At 35.4% G+C, this 22,344-nt stretch overlaps 2 protein-coding genes across 5 annotated transcripts; one reads left to right on the top strand and one right to left on the bottom strand.

Annotated features, from left to right (window-relative positions):
* Nucleotides 1-571: 571 nt before the first annotated feature.
* LOC137400714 (U11/U12 small nuclear ribonucleoprotein 25 kDa protein-like) lies at nt 572-11,928 on the top strand. Of its 3 annotated transcripts, none has more exons than XM_068087056.1 (5): nt 572-676; nt 7,175-7,324; nt 10,036-10,210; nt 10,855-10,987; nt 11,487-11,928. In XM_068087056.1, the coding sequence occupies exons 2-5, from the start codon at nt 7,244-7,246 to the stop codon at nt 11,569-11,571; spliced, it is 474 nt and encodes a 157-aa protein (XP_067943157.1). In that variant the 5' UTR covers nt 572-676; nt 7,175-7,243; the 3' UTR covers nt 11,572-11,928. The 3 variants fall into 3 exon arrangements, with proteins under 3 accessions (XP_067943157.1, XP_067943162.1, XP_067943151.1); XM_068087061.1 differs by lacking the exon at nt 572-676 and adding an exon at nt 793-817; XM_068087050.1 differs by lacking the exon at nt 572-676 and having other exon boundaries at nt 6,568-7,324.
* LOC137400697 (exosome complex component MTR3-like) lies at nt 11,553-21,861 on the bottom strand. 2 transcript variants are annotated; one of them, XM_068087041.1, is made up of 9 exons: nt 21,756-21,861; nt 21,571-21,628; nt 21,273-21,351; nt 16,499-16,673; nt 15,664-15,724; nt 14,677-14,762; nt 14,410-14,467; nt 12,784-12,893; nt 11,553-11,689 (listed from the first exon to the last, which is right to left on the bottom strand). In XM_068087041.1, the coding sequence occupies exons 1-9, from the start codon at nt 21,846-21,848 to the stop codon at nt 11,603-11,605; spliced, it is 807 nt and encodes a 268-aa protein (XP_067943142.1). In that variant the 5' UTR covers nt 21,849-21,861; the 3' UTR covers nt 11,553-11,602. The 2 variants fall into 2 exon arrangements, with proteins under 2 accessions (XP_067943142.1, XP_067943133.1); XM_068087032.1 differs by having other exon boundaries at nt 12,784-12,897; nt 14,414-14,467.
* Nucleotides 21,862-22,344: the final 483 nt, after the last annotated feature.

Below are 22,344 nucleotides of genomic sequence, written 5' to 3'. Positions count from 1 at the left end.
CTTGATGCAGCTGAAATATATCCAATAAAAGTTAAATACAGATGACAAGTCAGTGCTGTTGCTAAAAAATATTTTTCAACATAGTAAAGCTAAGTTTTGCAGTATGAGATTCTGGCTAACTACAACAGCCCGTACTCTCATTGATACCATTACCATTGATATCATTACCGTTAGATATAACATAATATGAGGGGAATTGTGCACTCATGTATACATTCTGGTGAGTAGCTTTCTAGGGAAAGGTATATGAGTGAATAGGATACATTCTGGGCTTTTCATTTGTTACTCCTGTTAGAAATTTTGCTTATAAGGAGTTTGATATTTCAGAGGCCAAAATGACAACAATTCGTATTAGCTCTAATGGTATAACTGGATATCCGCCACCAGTATTTTACCGGAAGTCAACCGATGCATCCACTTTCACTCTTCCACTCAGGCCTGCACTTCTTAGCCCACAAACAATCAACCAGACTTGAATAGCTATTAAGGCAGAGCACCAAGCCGAAATCAATGGCAATTGACATCACTTGCCACACAAATGCTGTGAATAATAGGGCCTCAACTAGTATCTCAAATTAATAGTTAAAAATTCGGCAACAAAAATCGCTTTACATGTATACATGAGTTTAAGATTATAATTCTATGTTCTACTCAGATGTACAGTATACCCAACTTGGTGAGTTGTAAAGAGAGGTACCTCGCGACACCCTACTCGGGTCAGTGTCGTATAGGGAGAGTTACACCAACTGGAGTTACGTCGTTTTCGATAGTTCCAAACAAACTCGCTTTGCTATATAAAGTTCTGTTGAAAATTAAGGTATCGAATTAGAAATACGACTTATACACAGTCGAAATCACTATTTTCTTAGCCTTTTTATATACCACAGAGATTGTCAGAATTTTCTGATTTGTTTCATGTATAACACGAGCATCTTATCTGTGGTTAGTTAGATTTACACTAGGCTAAAGTCAAAGTTCCGTTCATCTGACAGCGTGGAGTTATTTCGATATTTGCGTCAACACATTTCCCCTTTATTTTTTATAATTTTAAATTTAATTGTGATTTAAACAGCATCTTCATCACAAGGGTTAATTGTTGGTCTGTGGGATGCTCAGGCAGATCAGAGTTAGGTCTACAGGTTTTTCAATTCCCAAAAGATCCTGAAAGAAGAAATGCACGGATTGTTAAAGTGGGCAGGTAAGATTCACGTTGTTTTTAGTGTTTGCAATTGTATAGATTTAGATATTACTATAAGTTTAATATTGAACTGATTAGTAGGAAAGCTAAGGATAGTAGTAGACTATTATTCATAGCCATGTCAGACCTATGTGAACGGAGTCATTTTTTATTATTTTATTTATTTGAACAGTGTCAATGTGAAAATTACAGGTTGGATTCTGGAAGTAGCAAAAGGATTCCAAAACTTTTGCAGCCAACTGCTTCTTCTAAACTTTGTGAAGTTAGTCAAAATATTATTTAGAATTATCTTGTTATACGTATATACGTACATGTATATCGGTTTTTAAACCATATTGGTATTCTTATTGTCATTGTAATTATTGCTGCTAGTTGTTAGAAATAGAATACATTTTACAATTATAATAAATGCTATTTATAAGTTTAGTTGTTTGTATAGTACCACTATTGTTTTTGTCATGTTTTATTATTATTACCAAAGTTTTCTTATTTGTTGTATTGCTTTGCATTTGTGTTATTATTGAAGTTGATAAAAATAGCATATAGTATGTTGCATTCATTAACAGATAACTGGTTAAAAGTATTGGAAAAAGTTGTATAGGCATCTAAGAATAAGTTGAATAGTAATAGTCGTAGCCCTTTTAGTAGGCCTAATAGTAATAGTAGTATTCATATTACTGTTTCCCCTGCTTACCTCTCCTCTTTTTTGTTTACTTATAGAGACATTTTGAAGAAAAGTGTTTTAAACTGACTAAAACGGAAAAACGTCGACTGACAAGTGATGCCATTCCTACTCTGTTCACTCACAGGCCACCACCTGTGGCCATCTGTCTTTGAAAGAAAAACTGCTTTAAAAAATACTATAATCACAAGCCACAGCTCTTTTTCATTCTCCAGAACAAGCCAAAATATGGGTGAGGAAATTTTTGTCATTAATTTCTATACAATTCAGTTTCTCGTTTATTGCTTATGATATATCAAACTGTGCAACAGATTTTTGCAAAAGTAATTTTATATTACAATCAGTTTCAGTTATTAATTTAAATGTAGCTTTTAACAGGTGACTACATAGAGGTATGTGAACAAAATTGCTGTGTGATTAACAATTGTATTCTTTATATATGTAGCTTTCTTACACACTCTAACTTTCCTAACTGACGCTCACTTCTATAACATTTTTCCTATTAGCGGTACAGCAATTATCTTATCAGTTGTTGTGGCCAGTAAAACTTGGGGGCTCAGGTATAAGTTATATGTATGATTTAAATATCTGTTTAACATACATGCATTTACTAATGAATTCAATCCCTCATCGCCAATGATAATAAATTGCTTGCTGCACAATTTCAATTCACTCAGGCAAACGTTTCTCACATTCTATTCATATTGATTTGCAAGTTTATGCGCTGTTCAGAGAGTAACAGTGCTCCCATTTGCTGATACTTAAATCTTAAAAGTGACTATAATTGTCATTATTTTAATATGGTATATTTGGATTTTTAGAAATTGATTCACCGAATGTCTTGGAATCAGAACTAGCGACAAGTAAGCTTACAACTTTGATCACATCCGAAATCGAGAGCATAGAACGAATGTTACGGAAGAAGCTTGAGAAAGTATGTTATTAGGGAAAAATATCGAAAACTATCATTTGATATAGATTATTTTTAAAAACATAAGCTGATTTACGCTATTATGCATTGAGGTAAGAGCAGTTCAGACTCATAGTGGTATAGAACAGTTTTATACAAGTAATTTTGAGGAAATTTAAGTTCTCTGAAACCCTAACATGTATATGCATGAATATGTTTGTTGAGAATTGTGATCGATTTCACTTTGATAACATGCAAATCTATAATGTTGCTATTGATTATTTTAATATCAACTTGCGTAGTCGATTACTCGTAAGGGTCAGTAGTGGTAATCAAGAACATTTTCAACAATGTAGCCACTTGTTTATTTTTTTACAGGTCCAACAAGAATATAGGGCTACCTTAGAAAAACTCCAAACCCATGAAATGGCTCTCAAAAAGTTGTTTAACATGGATCAACTTGTTGCTCTTCAAAAACATTCCACTAGAGGATTGCAATGGCAACTCGATACAATAAAGAAAGGGCTGAAATTGCGGTTTACTTGTGGGTACACAGGTTACAATCATCTTCTGGATTCAGGAATGCCTCTTCCGTCTGTTAGGACACTGCAAAGACGCCTTCAAACTATCTGCTTTGAGCCAGGAGTTCTCACAACTGTTTTTCAATACATGAAGGAAAAGGTGAGCTTGTGTAATTAAGAGTTATCTTATGTTTATTTTCAACTTTATGTTTCTCATTTGTTTTGTTAACCGCTCTTTTTATATTCTGATGTCTTTGCGGATTATACTGCATTTACAAGCTTCTTTGATTTAGGCTGCGAGTATGGATGAGAGGGGTCGACAGTGTTGCCTTGTGTTGGATGAGATGGAGATTACTGAAGCCCTTGAGTATGATGCTAGCAACAGCTCCGTAATAGGAGAAGTGACGTTACCTGGCCATAGTGGCCTTGCTAGTCATGGTTTAGCGGTTATGCTTGGAGGTTGGTGACGTTAATTTCTTGTTTATTTCATTTATTACTTTCCTCTTTGTGTCTGCAGTTTTACCACTAATATTACATGTACTTCGAATCCAAGTGTTGGCTGTATCTTTGCAGGAATTACTGAAAGATGGAAACAAGTTGTCGCATTCCATCTCACTGGTAAATCTATTTCCCTGGACAGTCTAGTTTCTCTTACTATTGATGTCATAGCACATGCAAGCGGTATTGGTCTGAAAGTTGTTGCTGTTACTTCAGACATGGGGTTAAGCAACCAAGCGATGTGGAAGACGTTTGGTATAGAAAGCAAAAGGGACTCACTAGTGAGCTGTATTCCACATCCTGTGTCTGGTAATAATGTACTTCATTTCTTAGCTGACGTTCCTCATGTTATTAAAAGTTTAAGAAATGCATTTGCCACTCATAAAGTTTTTACAATAGCTGACGATATTTGTAGAAAACATAATCTTCATTCTAACTGCATTAAACTCGCCCATGTTTTGGATCTTCTTGAATTATAGTCTGGTAAAGACTTAAATTTAGCACCCAATCTGTCTGATAAAACTGTCTCGTCTACAGGACACTTCAGCAAGATGAATGTGGCGAATGCCATGCATCTTGTTAGTAAGTCTGTTAGTGCTGCTCTGAGGTATCTCATTAGTAAAGAAGGTAGATCTGAGGAGTATTTGACAACGGCTTGGTTTATTGACACAGTCGACCATTGGTTTGATTTGATGTCCTCTCGACATTCGGTAATGGCTTTATCTAAACACAAACTTGACGCTTATGCTGATGCTCGTTCATTTCTTGATGATTTCATACAAATAGTTCAGTCAATGCGGATAGGATTCAAGTATGCATGGAAGCCAGTCCAGGCTGGTATTCCCCTATCTACACGATCCATTCTCAACATTTGTGATGACATGCTTGACAACATGGAGTTCTTACTCACCTCCAGGTTGGCACAAGACTGTATCGAGAACCTTTTCAGCTTGGTAAGATGTAGGACTCCTGTGCCAACAGCCAGAGAATTTAACTATGCTCTAAAACTGATCACTGTGGCACAGTATCTCAAACCGACCAAAGCTTCTAACTATGTAGAAGATGAGCGAGAGTACTTCGGAGATTTATTGCCATCTACCATAGAAGTACCAACTGCCAAGTCTTTGCTCATAGATGTACCTCTGGCTTCACGTGAGGAAATCAGCGCAGCAGAAGAAGAGTCATTATACTATCTTGCTGGCTATTGTCTACAGAGTTTGCTAAAGTTGAAGCAAGTATGTGAAGGTTGTTGCACCAGCCTATCTAACACATCTGGTGTTCCGCACTGTAGGTCTGGTTTTCTGCAATTTAAAAACTTTGAAGAGGATGCTTTGTGTGAAGTTTCTGGTGACACATTTGCTCTGTTCAAAAAGTGGGAGTCTGTCGTGAGAAGCTTTGAACCTCATCTTAAAAACAACCATATAGGTACTTTGATAGCTTCTAAATGCATGGAGAATATTGATATGCCATGTGAGCTGCCCACTTGTCATCCTATATTGCAGAAACTAGTGAGGAAGTTTGTGATTGTTAGACTTCATATTTTATGTAGTAAAAAACATACCTCCACCTCACAGTCAGTGCAGTTTGGTAGCAAAAGCATGGCCATGCGAACACTAGCTCAGAATATTCATCATTAAGTGTTGTTGAAATTTGATGCTTTCTCCATTTTTACTGTACTCATTCTTGTTGACTAGTATTATATTTATATATGTTATAAACATGTGTAAGTCAGCCATTGCACACAAAATACTACGTTGGTGTACCTTACTATAGTACTAGTACAGCTTAGCTTCTTTGACTTGTTTATTCAAAGTTAATAATTTTTATTGTAACATTACTATGAAAGATTTTCTATGTAGTATAATATGCCCTTTTAGTATTCAGTTTTTATAATGGAAAGTTGTTCAATTTTTATGTTGTACCTCATACTTCTTGCACGTTTAGTTGAAATCATTGTCCGTAATAAATTTGTGGTTGTCCATTAATTTGCATAAAACAAGCCTGTTTATAAGTTTTATGAACAAAAAAATTGGCAAGTGATGGTATTATAAATATAATTATCATTGTGAATACATTTAATTGTTTGTTTGGTCGCCCAAAGTTGTGAAATTGCAAGTAAACACAATTTAGCTAAGACATTCTAGTGCAGATAATAGGAGGTATTTACTATGAAGTAGCAGAAAACCTGTAAATATAGAGTTTTCACTTTTACAATTGCTATGTGAGTTAAAGCAAAACCTGAGCTTTCTTGTGGTATACTTGATAGTGCTTTAAGGTTACCCAAAGTAGTTTTATTAACTGATAAACAAAGACAGGTAAGAGCAGTCCATTGTAACTCTATATAAAAGTAGGCGTGGCCGATGTTTGTTTGGAACTTTCGATGCGTTTGTATAGGCTCCGTTGGTGGCGTAAATCTCCCTATACAACACCGACTCGGGTAGGGTGTCGCGAAATCCGAGTGATTTGCCAAGCTATGAACAACATGTGGGCTCGCTACCGCATTCGAGAAACTGCGCGTTTTTTTATTTCGTCCTGGCTCATCATAAGATTGAGAATGTGTATCAAGAGTTGTCTGCATAGTTTTGCCTAGATTCATTTCAGTTGTGCTATCTTACATTCTATGGTTGTATTTTAAAAGCAGCGACTCACCTTAGTTAGTTGTTGATGTTAGCGTAGTCTATCAGTATTAGTTTTGAACCTTCTAGCAGCTTAGTAGCATTGGTATCTGCAGTTTTCTATGTCATCGGTCGATAAAGGATGAAGGCTTCTTCCTTTATCGACTGATGATATCATGAAGGCTGTGTTGCTAAAGTAAAAATCGTTTATTATAGCTTGGCATCTTCAACTGTGTTATCTGATGTCCACAATTGATAGCTTTACAAGTAGTTAGATCGTTGTAAATTGTTAGTACATGTATGTAGAAAGTAGCCTATTGACGAACATCAAAGGCGCCGTGTCTCCACTAAAACAAAAGTTGTAACAATGGTATATAGGTACCAAACTATTAGCGGTATCACTGCGTAGCTTATAGTGTCCAAGTAAATATCCCCATGCTAATTTTAAGGAAAACTGTAACACTTCTAATCTTTGACTTGTGAAAGTTAACCAGTAGTTACAGCTTTTGGTATTGTCTATTATATTCATAGCATTATATGCAAAATATAATATACAAAATACATTATTAGGACTTGACTTCAACAGGCTTTCGCTTTGTAATCCCATTATGCATCACTCTTTTGATAAATGGCGCAGACAATGAAAGAGCTTGTAGAAAGGCGTAGACCACCATGTTTTTGTTTATTTATGCCGGAAATTTTGGAAATGCTGCTCTTTGAGTAGTGCTAAACTGTTGTTAATTGTTGTAGGGACTTCTAGCTGCTATAGTTAACAGCTAGCTACCGTTGTCAAATAAGATGCTTAAAATTTAATAAAACATGGATAACTCTGATATTTCTAACTTGTCCCACGTTGAAATCTGCAGCATGGTTACAGCTTCTCTGTGTGACATTATCAAGGTGAGAATTTGTCTGCTAATATTAAATTCGTTTACATCGTCTTAAAAATAGCAGTTTCAAGTTGTTATGTATGTTCAAAAGCTTCACTTCTACTCTCGAACTCTGTATCAAATTTATTATTGGTTTTCTGGATGTTTATTTTAGGTAGGAAGCAAAGTATAACTCTTCAACTTTAAATTAACTTGGAAGAGAATACTAACTTTTAGGTTTCAGAGCAAATTTAGGTTTCTCTGCTGTAAGTTTAGCATTTTTAACAAGACTAGTAATAAATATTATGAGCGAGATAGCAGCATTTTTCCTCATTTTTGTCGCAACAAATAAGGTGCGCTAGGAGGGCAAGGTCAGTCAGTTTTTTAAGTAAGTTTAAATGTAATATGATAACAAACAATGACTCAAGTGTGATTGGTATGCATTGTGTACTATATCTTTTCCATAGTTGTATTATAAAAGAAACCTATCGATATCATTCCAAGAAAGTACATTTTGGCTATGTAATTAAGTTCAGTCAAACCTCGACGTATGAAGTGAATGTGTTCTAATATTTGTTTTCCGTGTCAAAACCATTTAAAGTCACAACAAATATTGTTGTAAGAATACATTGTAATGCACTAAAAATTTCAAGTAATCTCATAGAATTGAAATGAATGCATTATATAAAACAATGTAAAATGCTAAATGTAACAATCTAAATAATATACACTAATTAAATTAATAAAGTAATTATTAGTAAACAATGTTTTTTGTTAGTTTACCATAGGTGCCTTCCAAGGCATAGGTTAGATCAAGGAGTAGGGGACAAAATTACTTGGCTTTGTTTACCTTATGTTATACTGGATATAGTTTAACTTTACCTAATTTATATGTTTTGTTATTTTTTACAATTTATTTCTAAATATCAGAGTTTCAAGCAATTTCAGAGGTATGTTGTAAAATGTAAAAAAATATATGCTCAAATTTTTGCCGATAATGTTCACCTTTTGGATGTCTTTCTAGGCCGAGGTTTGTCTGTATAGATTCTGTTTGTCCTATTTCAGCTATATGTATCAATCATTATATGACAACCTTCATCAGCTGAGTGTTCACTTACCCAAATCAGCTCATGATTTTATTAGAATGTCATATTTCAGGAATAGCCGAGTTGGTCTCATGGCTAAAATGAAAATATAAAAAAATCACTTCCTATCGGCCTCTTGAATTAACACTAAATTACACAGAAGTGAATACAGTGGAACCTCGGTTCTCGAATGCTTCGGTTCTCAACCAATTCGGTTTTCGACCAAAACATTTGAGATTTGTTCGTCTTGGATCTCGAACATAAATTCGGTTCTTGACCAAACCGGAGCATGCACATTGAAATTTAGCCTGTTTTGACAAACTGTTGTTTTTGCGCAGTTGTCCCCCCGTCGAGCGGGCGAGCAACACAACAGCTTGTCACAAGAGGTACTGCACCTGATGCATCAGCTGCCCTGAAAGGGAGTTGTTTTCTTCCGTCTATGCGGCTTGGCTGCGATGTTATGGTGGTCGCTCCATTGGTAATCATAACGGATTTCGCGCAAAAATTTATGTTAAAAAGGATTACAACGTTTAACCAAAGACCAGTCTCTGTCGTAAACTTTAGTAGAACTTAAGAATAAAATAAATTGAAAATAAGATCCATAAGAACAAATAAAACTGACTGATACAAAAATAGAAATAAAACTGACTGAGCGCACAAATAACGACATGTTTAGTCACTGTTGTTGCTAAAGTTCTGAAGTTCTACTAACGTTTACCGCAGAGACTGGACGCTGGTTAAACGTTGTAATCTCATTTTTTTCTACATAAATCTTTGCGCAAAATTTATGATTACCAATGAAGCGACCGACATAACATCGCAACCAAGCCACATAGCTGGAAGAGAACAACTCCCTATAAGTGCAGCTGATGCATCAGGTGCAGTATGTCTTGTGACAAGCTGTTGTGTTGCTCGGCGGGGAGACAACTCCACAAAAACAACAGTTTGTCAAGACAGGCTAATTGCAATTAAACGTTCGGAACAGCTCCGGAAACAGCATGAAAAGCGAGTTATGCTTAATAAATTTTTTACAAAAAGGATGGAACCATCTGGGACAACGTCCATTTACCGAAGAGATTTGCTAGGGAGACAACTCCTCCAGTCAAGTTATCCTAAATTGTTTGGGAGAATTCTCTTTCAAAGATGTGAAGTAATCGTGCCATTGCTGTTTATATTTTCTTTGTTCACTCGATTTTTGATGTAACTGATCTGTTGCATTTTTTGCTGTTTCATTATTGATTTCTGCAATTTTTGGTATTGTATCTTAACCTAGGATGTTTTCGATGTTTTAAGAGCAAAACATACGAAATGTTTACTTCTTGTTTTCTTTTTTCATCATCACAGATAGAAAATTTTTTATTAAAAATAAACACGATCTATATCTACCTGGTTTTATTTATAGTATGTAGTATGCAGTACAGTTTACGGCTTAAAATGTTAATAAAAATACTTTACCCAAGTTATTTTTTCGACTTGGGATGGATTAAAGTTTACATACATTGATTCTAATGGGAAAAATTGTTTCGAATCGCGAATGACTCGGCGAACAACTTTCTGGAACGGATTGTGTTCGAAAACCAAGGTTCCACTGTACATCAAAGTGTTTGATTCACGTGTTTATGCAGAGTGCTAACAATACTGTTATAAAACTTTATAGGAAGACCCTGTGCTGTCTGATATACCAGGGGATGCCACTTTAGCAGAAGTTAATTCTCAGATAGCTGTCGAGCATGGCCAGTCAATACGGCTGTATCTGGATCGCTATCCACTGGAAACTGTCAAACTAGCTGTTGTCAATAATAGCAGCATACAATTACTCAAACAGACGATCAGTGAGTTCTGTTTGCAGTACTTATATGATGTACCATGTGCACTTTATTATTGTACAGGTTCTTGCTACAGTAAGAGTACTTGTAAAATTGTGTATGTGTTTATATTATTACACGTGTGTGTTTTTTTTTTGAATTTGTGTTTTGTGAAAGTGCGTCTCGTGAGAGTGCTTTCCGTGAAAGTGCGTTTGGTCAATGTGTGTTTAGTGAATATGCATCCTGATTTCACATGGCCTTGCAATTGCATATTTTCAGACATATCATAGCTGGTTTAATGGTGCACTTGCTAGTGTTTATACTAAACCTTTCATGCACTCAATTATCAATGGATTTGTTTTAGAAGGCATTCTTACATTTCAGTGATCTCACCATTACCTGAAGTTCTAAATGAACTCATACCGGTATTCTTGTATGGCAGTTCTAGTCCATAGTCTGAACTTATAAATATTAAAAATGAGCAATCCAATGTTACATTTTTATGGAATTACATACCTTCTACAGAATCATACTAAAGGTGAAATATTCTCAGGTCATTGGGGACTTTATTCGGAGTTGTCTCCTTATTTTCCATGACCATACAAACTTAAACTTGTTATTTGCTGTTTTTATGGTCCCTAATGTAAATTTTGCAAAATTTTTCGTAACAGAACAACAAGTAAGCCGGCACATGGAAAGGCAAGGTGTGCACACGCAACATCTCAGTTGGAAGTATTTCTGGAGAAAGCATTGGCTTACGCACAATGGAGTCAAGTTGATGGATGATAAGAAGACAATTAAACAGTGAGTACAGTAGTAAAACTAGTGACTAGACGTAGAGGTTTTGGAACATCTAGTGTCCTCAGCACAATATTTCCACTATGTTACCATTCATAATTGTATTCGCCTTCCATCTTTGAAGGAAAAACATGAAAAATCATTTTAGTCAACGTTGTATAGCTAGCTGTATATATTATTAGTTAGCGTAGTATTGAATAGCTAGCTATATGTATATAATTAGTTAGTATTGAATAGCTGATAAAAAGGGTAAATAATAGGAGAAATAACAGGAGAAAAGGGTAATGATAAGATGGTTAGCTGTGGCTCCACTTAATATCAACCAACTATAAATAGAAGTGGTGGAGTAAAATAGCTGTCTCATCTTTGTTCAACGATCAACAGAACACTATGTGGTTGTATAGTTGTAATGCAAGTATTTTATCAGCGGGCATTGAAATACATATCATTGTATATCAGCTAATTTTAATCACCAAGTTCAATAAGTCTGTTGCTCGTTTGACAGATATGGTATTAAGAACAGGGACTCTCTGCAGCTGTGTAAAAGATTGCGAGAGAGAGGGAGACACTCTCGACAGGCTCATAGCTGATGACGATAGTCTTCATGACATCGCTGCGGAGTCAGGTTTTCTTTTTGATAGAAGCGAAGAGACATCGCTGCATGAGAGGATACACCTCCTTGCACATCTCTATCAGAGCCAGCATACCCTGGAGAGCAGGCAAAATTGTTATGTGACAGCAGGAAATATTTCCATTGATATTTCATCAAATACTGAAGCACAAGACACTAGTATGAATCTATTCTGGATGCTCAATATTTTTAGACAGTTAAGCTATCTTGCATATTAAATAATTTATATGAGTGTTAATTTTTACTAGTAATTTTTCTGTGCACTGTGAGACATCGCCATAAGTCAGTAGTCAATATATGGAGAATTATTCCGTGAGTGGTTTAGTGGTAAATTGTTTTTAAATCTGATGCCCCGGGTTCAATTCCTGTACAAGGTAATCTTTTTTTTCTAATGCTCTTAGCGCGGCTTCAGACACACGGACACTTCTCTTATATATAGTAAAGATTAATCGGAATACATAATCATAAGAATGGTTCGCAGAAGTCGCCATTCACATATAAAAGATGGAAACGTTTGGCTTGGTCACACCTGTTGTACAAGTATGCAAAGCTATCAATGGGATTCCTTTTCGAGAACATCTAGAAAAGTTTGAGCAGATATAACTATTTTTAAAATGATTTATTGGGGATGTACAATGTTAAGCGAAAAGCCGGCACTATGAAGTGCTGAGACAAATGGGTTTTCAGATTTATTAATTCCGAGGACGTTCACTGAGACACATTCAAAATGTGAGGCTGGCCACCAACTTAAGATAATATAAATTGAAAGAAGCAAATGAACAAAAGATTTATTAAAGGTAAAACTTTCATTCAACAGAGGAGACAACCCTTATTCTAGATAGCACCAGCTTGTCCTACATGTACTTGCAGGCTGTTGTTGTTGAGCAGCTACGATCTGTTCAGAGATGCTTTGTGGCTGTATCAAAAAGCCTGTTACGCTTGCTGACTGCTTTTATTGTTAATAGCTAGTACGATACGCAGCTGATGTTTACTCCCTACCAGTACAACAGTGAGCATGTGACAGATGCCTTACATGACAAAATTTGTAGAACTGACAACCAAAATAGACAGTTTTGCATGGCGTACGGTGTTATAGTGCTTCTTACCGAAATGCTAGCAGAAAATAGCTGCTAATCAAGCAGACAGAAAAAACCAGCCTTCATGGTCCTACCTGTTTAATCTTTTGGTCATCTGAATGGCCTTGCTGCGTTATCATGCTCACTTGTGACAAATCATACATATACGCTAGGGTCATCTGGCCTGCATCGACTCCAAGATCGGCTCTCTGTAAAATTAGTTCAACTTGTTGACAGAATGTAGGCAATAACTTGAGCTAAGCTATATATAATATATATCATATATATATTATATATCGCTCTAGTATATACCAGCTATGGCCAAATAGCGGATTCGGATCTTTGTAGTTTTTTCGTGGATCTTTCAAGTTGCCTGTCAAAAAATTTTTTTAGAATATTTTTTAAAAATTTGGTTTAAAAACATTTTTTACAAGCCCTTCTTAGAATTTTTGTAAATTCATTGTTTTCAGCAATGAATTTTGTAGAAAGCAATCATAAGACACTCACAAATACTCATCTTCATGAACTTTAAGAGTCGCTGGAAGTAGCAAAAAAACGCACTTTGATAGTATTGTGAAGTCAAAGCCACACTCCTCATTTTTATCACTGATATTAGACATATTTATTACAGCACATTCATTTACTGATTTATAGTCAAATTATTTATATAAGCCAAAAATTCTCAAATCGTATTTGAGGCCTTGTTTAAAGATGTGCGTAATTAATTGCATGTTCATGTATGGTAAAAAATAAAAATGCACATCTTCAGCTCGTTGTGAATCTTTAATGCGTCAGATTTGGCTGTAACGGATCATGGCCAAAATCATTTGGCCATCCCTGGTATATACCGTATATGCTATAGTTATATATAACTATAGTATATATATGCTATAGCTACAAATATAGCTATAGTATATATATGCTATAGCTACAAATATAGCTATAGTATATATATGCTATAGCAATCTATATAGCTATAGTATATATATACTATAGCTATATTTATAGTTATAGTATATATGCTATAGCAATCTATATAGCTATAGTATATATATACTATAGCTATATATATAGCTATAGTATATATATGCTATAGCTATATATATATAGCTATAGTATATATATGCTATATTTATTTTATATACTATAGTATAAAATATAAACAGCACTAAGCTTTTAGGCCCTCTATACAAATTTGTTTCAAGTACAGCTGTAGGATTGTTTTAAGTAGAATAGATTGGCTTTCATTAAGTGAAAGGTAGAATTCAAGATGGATACCAGTGAGTGTGAGAATGATGCATCAATAAAATTATTTATACGAATATATTATATATAAATAATAATAATATATAAATTTATTGATGAGCCATTCTCACACTCACTGGTGGCCATATATATAAATTTATCCAAACATGCTCTATTATCAATTTATCATATTTATTGATTACCCTACTTATTAACTATTACTTGAATCCACAAGGTGAGAAGGCATGACAAGAGTATATCTGAACTTTTATGCATGTATTATTACAAAATTGTGTCTGCAGAGACCAATATACGTAAACAGCTGCTCCATTAATATTTGTACCAGACCAGTAGGAATTGCAAAGCTGAATTGATCATCATTATTAATATTCAGAGCTCTATATTGATAGTGCTACAACTTATAGTAGCTCATGTCACACCAACTAGCAGTTAACTCATTTATTTGCAATGCAAACCTACCATAGCTTCTTCCTCAGCTGTTGGGTCCAACAGAGTCAAGTCACCAAATTGTTTCTGCAAATATAATGGGAATGTTCAGTCACACGCAGTAAACAAGACCTGGGCAAATTATGGCCCCATAGTACAAAGTACAAATCAGCCTTATATGGATACTGCTAATGCTAAAATTTGCAAATAAATAATCAGTTCTGGACAAGTGACAAGTGGGAAGATAACTCCTGTACACAAAATACTGGAATAAAGATAGAGCAAAGATGTCTCACCAAGTTGGCTCCGATAGCCAGAGTAAACATCTCTATACCAGCGTCCGCCAAGGCTAAGGAAGCAGCAGTTATAGATGAGGCAAAAGCTAAAACAAAGTATTCTTGTGTAAACAACAAGAGATATTGCTTGGACTTGTTGGACAATATTCAGGTGAAACAACCTGTTAACGACATGATATTAATTAAACAGTTTTTTATGTATAACCAAATGTCTGATCATTTGAAATATCAGTAGTTTTGTAAACTGGTTCAAACTAACATGAATATTAGACTACGGCTAGAAAAACACCTAGTATCAACCAGTCACTGAATGGCGTATAGAAAGAATCGCTTACAAAATACTAGCCAGAGTTTCTATACGCTTCAACCAATCATGATCATTTTTGGAGTAAAGTTTCTGGAGCAGAGTCTTTTAGAGTAAACAATAACCAACTCCCTTTTACACGTCACCAAATGACCGGTCAAAACTGTAGTTGTACTTTGAGACAGCCAAATATGTATGTACATTTCCGACAGTTACAAGAAAACCGTTGTTTTAAATGACCTGAAATTTGGTGACCTTACAAAAAGGCTTCTGCGTAACAGCATGCTGTTATCAGAAAGGCTTCCACGCAGCAGCATGCTGTTACCAGATCGTTTCCCTGGAACATTGCCCAAATAGATTGACAACAGTAAAAACTAACTTTCTATCATCACTGGAGTTGCAATCCTCAAAAGCCAGTGAGAATAAATAACCAACCAATCACATTTATACCTTTGCACACAATGACAAACCATTTCTATCTTATTTCCTTCACCGCTGAATAGTTTATATGCACCAAACAGCAGTTTCATGAAAATGTTATGCCCAGTATCCTGGTAAGGTCAAGACATGTTGACCCTTGCTACTTTTAGATGTAGATGAGTGAAGAGGACATGTGAGCAAAAGTTAATCACATGCAGGTAATTACGCATGCAGGTAAATTATTGTCAAGTAGAGCTATTTACCACTGCCATCATCCTCCAGGACTGTTATGTAGATATCCACTTGAGCCTTTGGAAACCTGTCCTATATAAAAGAGGCAGAGATTACTCAGATGCACTCCGAAAATCGTGGGTGGTCATGTCCTGTGTGTGCTCATCATTGTTCAACAACTCATGGGTGAGCATGCTATGTTCATAGATAGATCAGCTCATACTCATCAACAAATGGCTTCATTTACTCTTTTTTTAAATAAACCAAAGACCTTTCAACGCGTACTTTTATGGTTTCTTACTTGATGATAAAAGTAATCCTTTCCTAATTTTTTACCACTATCAATTCTTTTTATGAATCTATGGAGCGCTGTTTAATACTATTTGAATGTCAAAGAAAAAACTGAGTGAAAGGTCACCACAAACATAAGTACCGATTTGTAAAAATGATCGGCGACGTTTCCAAAAATTTCGGACATTATTTGTTGGAATTTACACATTAACATTTATTCATTAACATTTAATAAATGTTAATGTGATAGCAGGTAGTGTTTTACCTGTAGTTACTGCTAGCTAAAAATTTTCTATCTTATAGATCAGCTCTCATTCCGTGAGGATACACGGTGCACAAATAATTTGTGCAGGCAGAAAAGAGTAAAATCGTGTGAGTAAAATAACAAATAACACCATCATCTTTCATCATTTTAAAGCCTTTAAATCTAAGTAAGCTTGACCTGAACCAATCATCTCCAACGTTTAGCATAAACATTGGAGACATAAAGCTCATATTTCCAGGCATGACTGTATACAACCACTATCTTACCAGTAAACCCAAGGATAATCTTTTTGCTGTGACATAACTGCTTACCAGCAAAACACAGGGACTCAAAGCATCCACAAGCATCGCTGACATCTCTTGCTCCTGAAGATTTGATTGGTCAGTTTTGTGAATATCAGTGGCGAAGCTGGCGAACTTCATTTCACACATGAGGACACCTTTAGAGAAACTGCTGTCTTTGCTCTGCAGCTGCCGGGGGCCATAACTACATGTATCAATAGAGCATTCTGTGTCACCTTACAAACTTTTATCTTCTATATATCATGTCATCCTAACACATGTTACATGTCATCCTAACACATGTTACATGCCATCCTAACACATATTACATGCCATCCTAACACATATTACATGGCACCCTAACACATATTACATGTCATCCTAACACATGCTACATGTCATCCTAACACATGTTACATGGCATCCTAATATATGTTAAATGTCATCCTAACACATGTTACATGTCATCCTAACACATGTTACATGTCATCCTAACACATGCTTCATGTCATCCTAACACATGTTACATGTCATCCTAATATATGTTAAATGTCATCCTAACACATGTTACATGTCATCCTAACACATGTTACATGTCATCCTAACACATGCTTCATGTCATCCTAACACATGTTACATGTCATCCTAATATATGTTACATGCCATCCTAACACATATTACATGCCATCCTAACACATATTACATGTCATCCTAACACATGCTACATGTCATCCTAACACATATTACATGCCATCCTAACACATATTACATGTCATCCTAACACATGCTACATGTCATCCTAACACATGTTACATGGCATCCTAATATATGTTAAATGTCATCCTAACACATGTTATATGTCATCCTAACACATGTTACATGTCATCCTAACACATGCTTCATGTCATCCTAACACATGTTACATGTCATCCTAATATATGTTAAATGTCATCCTAACACATGTTACATGTCATCCTAACACATGTTACATGTCATCCTAACACATGCTTCATGTCATCCTAACACATGTTACATGTCATCCTAATATATGTTAAATGTCATCCTAACACATGTTACATGTCATCCTAACACATGTTACATGTCATCCTAACACATGTTACATGTCATCCTAACACATGCTACATGTCATCCTAACACATTTTACATGTCATCCTAACACATTTTACATGTCATCCTAACACATCCTACATGTCATCCTAACACATCTTACATGTCATCCTAACACATGTTACATGCCATCCTAACACATGTTATATGTCATCCTAACACATGTTAAATGTCATTCTAAACCGTGTTACATGTAACTTCACCGAACTCCTCTTATTTACCCCACAACCTTCATATTTCGCTATTTACTTGTAGCACTTGTAATTTCTTCTACCAAAAATTTCCGTTCTTAGCAGACACATATCTCTATAGCCTGCCATCTAATGGCTATTGCACTGTAATTCATCAGCTCTTTCACATCCATTCTTTGTCAATGAAAAGCGGTAAGCATTTCTCACACATCTTTATAAGCATTCCACAATTTAAACACCTCTCAGTCAAAGAGAGATTATACATGTAGTTTCAACTTTACAAACAACTTAGGAGAACACTCAAGCAAATCTTTACGATTCTGGAATAAGCTAACAGCATCTTTGCTTTAGTCATTCTTGTGTTGAATCAAACCTTCAACTTGCAATCATAGATTTTCTACATACAAGTTGCTTCGACATGCGATGTAAAAATTCAGCAAATATTTGGCAAGATAAGAAGTAATTAACTTCCAACATACAATGTACAAAACTTTTCGAAACATTAGTTTCATGCGTAAAAGTAAATTAACTAAAAGATTATAAATCAAACTTTAAAATAATTATAACAAATTAATATAAAATGTATTTGTGTAAGATGGAATAGCATCTTCTGTATATTTATGCAGTATTATTGTGGTTGGATCTAGAGAAATTGTATTGTTACTCGTAGTTTATTTTACTTCACTTATGGCCAGAATAACCTCCGATGTCAAGGACAAACGTAACACGTAGCGTGAACATGTGTAAGGAAAGACAACACTTAATATGCAAGCATAGTTAAACTACACTCTGTATCACTCACTCTACCACTGAACCTACACTTCTATTCCCAAGGAGCTAAGTTAAAGAAACGCAATTATTATTGTGTTGTCTCAAAATTATAACTCCGTTATTAATTCAGTTTTTACACATAGTTTTGGCTTGGATATTTTTATTACATAGTTTCAGAGAACACATGTATTCTACTGCTACATGCAATTACTTCAAGAATTTAACAACGTTGTTAAACTCTCAAACTAATTTCAAAACGTCCAACAGGTTTTTCAGAGTATTTGCTTCAACACGCTGTCTTTGACATAACAAGAAAATGTTGGAATACTGTTAATCAATTTTGTATGGCAAGGTTTGGCTGTCAAGCGTGTGAGAGATAGAGCAGAAATGTATCTATCATAATCTACGTAGATATACTCACAAAGCATTTCATTGGTGTAGTAGATGTGTAATTAAAAATGCCCACAACCGTCTGAGCCACAAAGCCATGAGCAGATAAACTATTTGATTCAACTAGGCACACTGAACGAAAACTGTAGCTACAGCAAGGTGTCAAAAAAATGAACTGGAGTAAAAAAAACAAGCAGAAACAGATGAAAACAATGTTTTATAGTCAGCTCTTGGTCACAGAAAAAGCCAGTCATTGTAACAATTGCATGTGTACTGTATTTATGCTTGAGATCTACCTATTTCAACTGTGATCTACCCATATCCCTGCGATCTACCCACATCACATGTAATCTACCCTCATCAGCTGTGATCTTCCCATATCATCTGTAATCTACCCATATAACCAGTGATCTATCAAAGCACCCCTGATCTACCAAAAAAAACCTGTGACTTTCCCATATCACTTATGACCTATTCACATCACTTGTGATCTACCTATATAGCCAGTCATCAAGTCAGAATTGACAAATGTTTGCAATATATAAAGCTGATCACATTTTAATACTACAACTACTGTATATAAACGCTGAGCTGATCATCTTCCAGAATGTCACACTGTCCAGGTTATCCATTTAATCTTAGTGCCACATATGCAGATGCTACGACGTTTCAGTTATTGCTAACTAAAAATAAAAGTCAGTTGAGAAACAAATTAAGAACTTTTCTGCAGAGCATTGCTTAAACCCTTCCCACGTCATTATTTTAAATATGGATTTGTCTGCCCTGTGCAATAATAAAGTTAGCTACCCTATCCAAATGCGCAGCTAAGCTTTATCTTTGTCAAATCACATTCTAAAAGCTCCTGTCTCCTGCTTGAAATTGATGGTTAAGTAAAAATCCTTTCTAAACACTTTCTAGCACTTGGTCAACAATAAACAGGATGATAATATTCTTATTGTAATAACCCCAACTCACAGCAAGGCCGCTCAAGGTAACAGGTATGGTACCTGACCTTAAATTGACCTCACGCTGCTGAAAACAATGCAAATTAGTCTGGACTCAGAGAGGCAATCAGCTAAAGTGAAATTTTAAATGAAATAAAATGCTGCGTCATGTAGAAGTACAGTAGATGCTCCTATAATGTACACCTATAACATATACTCCAAATAACGTAAATAAATTATAAGAAATTTTTGCTTCAGGCAATTTAAAAAATTTCATATAACGTAAAGTGTCAAGTCGGGCAAGTTCTCAAATCTGATTTGAATGTTAATCTATCTCACCATACTTGCGAAAAAAATGACGTGCATACAATGTTATATCTATTATATACACAACTTTTGCGACATTCTACTTCGTCATGATCAATCATCAGATGTGTCGACAAAACAAAGAATAGGATCACTGCGCAATTGTTCTTAAAACTAAAGGCGATTGATTGGTGCAGGTGTTACAGCGTTGGTTTACCAATCGGAATGTCACGAGTTGCAGTATCGTCAAAAGTTCTCTTTATACTAACCCTGACCATTGGAAACAGGTGATGATGAACGGGTAGTATTGTTTTTTAGTAAAAATGTTTTGTTGTTTTGCTTTATTGTTGTCTTATAAAATACTTGTTATTAGCTTGACTTTGAAGAATAGACTGTTGTTTAGAAAAAATAGACAAATAGTCGCCTAACATTTGCCACCCCAACTTGCAACCAGGGAATACAGGCCTGATACAAAGGCAATCGATTGGTGCAGGTGTTACTTCGTCAGTCCACCAATCCGAATGTCACGAGTTGGAGTATCGTCGAAAGTTCTCTTTTATCTTAACCTTGACCCCTGGGTACAGATAGACGACGAACAAGTAGTACCACTTTCTGTGAATTATTTTGGTTTTTTTATACCTGTATAAAATATTTGTTATTAGTTTTACTGTACAGAGTAGACTTTGCTGTTTAGAGAAAATAAGCTAATTATTGTAAATGAATGTCGAAGATGTGCACTCCCCATCAACTTATTGTAAAATTACCACAATCATGGTCTATAAAACCAGTGAGATTGACCAGAAAAAGGAGAAAAGCTGTCGATGCAAACCAAGATCTCTGCAGTTACGGTGCAGCCCACAAATGAAAAGGGTTAAGTCAATTTGCATGGTCAAAGGGGTGAGTTTGCAAAGATCTTAGAATGGATTAGGCAATTTCCATGTATTTTACTGTTCTTATAACATAAATTCTCTCTAACGTAAACGTTCCTGGAATGGATTATTTACATGGTAGGAGCACCTACTGTAGCAGAAGGAGCAATAGCTATCTGACAGTGAAGGATTAACACCGACTTACCAAGCACAAATAACTTTGGTCTTTCCAACTTCAATGTACGAGGACCCCTTGGCTCTAGTGACAATGCCAACCTCCATGACTACGAATAGGGGAGATAACTATCATTTCATAGTGAATCATGGCTTACGAGTTAGCAGTTGTATCACAACAAAAAATTCTGGCTACACAGCCATTTAATGATTGGTCTATAAATATGCTCCTAGTAGAGGGAATCATTTGCTCAAAGTCAAAGCTAATCATTAGCTGAAGCGTAAATTCTAAAAGCAGTTTTAAAATAGAAGAACTCGAGAACACTTACAAATAGCTCGAGGGTCTGTCTGATTCCGATCATCCCGTCTCAACCCGTTATCGTTTATCTGAAATTTTCCCAAGAACAAGTGCAAATCTTCATCGAACTAGTTTTGTGTCAAGATTAGTTACCTCAAACTTTAAAAAACTCATCACAAGGCAAATGAATGTTTATCAACACAAATTAGATCTCACCAAGAACTGACTATCAAGTTTGTCAGCCTCTTGAAAACGATGCGGGTGATACGAAGATTCTTGATAACAATTCCTTCTAGAATCTTGAGGCATTTTGGTCCCTAATTTCCCTAAAAAAGGGATACAAAATACAAATTATGTCAATAATCTTAAATAAAATATTACGTTAATTGTGGGCACAGTTAACATTCCATGCTGTAATGCAATGCAGCAAAAGATTCTCCTAAATAAATAATGCAATTATTTTGAATGATCAGGTTTATTTGTGCTTTTTTAAATTTCCTAGTTCTTGCCAATTGAGTAATGAGCTGAATTGATTATTCGGTCATCATTCAAAATAGAAGGCATACCACGACTTCGCTTAAGGCATAATTTCGGCTACTGACTGCAGTTCTACAACTATCAACTTCCTTATCAGGTGGTTAGCCGCAAAATAGATCATTTTGAACGCAGCAACTTATTTCAACCATCACACCTTGTCGAATTATGGCAATGAGCCAAATACTATGTTCGGCCTACGAAACCTGGCTTGCGCCGACCAACAAACGAGTTGTAATAAAAAAAGTGGACAAGTACGACACCGAGTTTC

The sequence above is a fragment of the Watersipora subatra genome, chromosome 1, assembly GCF_963576615.1.
Source record: "Watersipora subatra chromosome 1, tzWatSuba1.1, whole genome shotgun sequence".
NCBI classification, from domain to species: domain Eukaryota; kingdom Metazoa; phylum Bryozoa; class Gymnolaemata; order Cheilostomatida; family Watersiporidae; genus Watersipora; species Watersipora subatra.
Note: the sequence above shows the minus strand (reverse complement) of the source record. Positions and strands in the feature narration are given on the sequence as shown.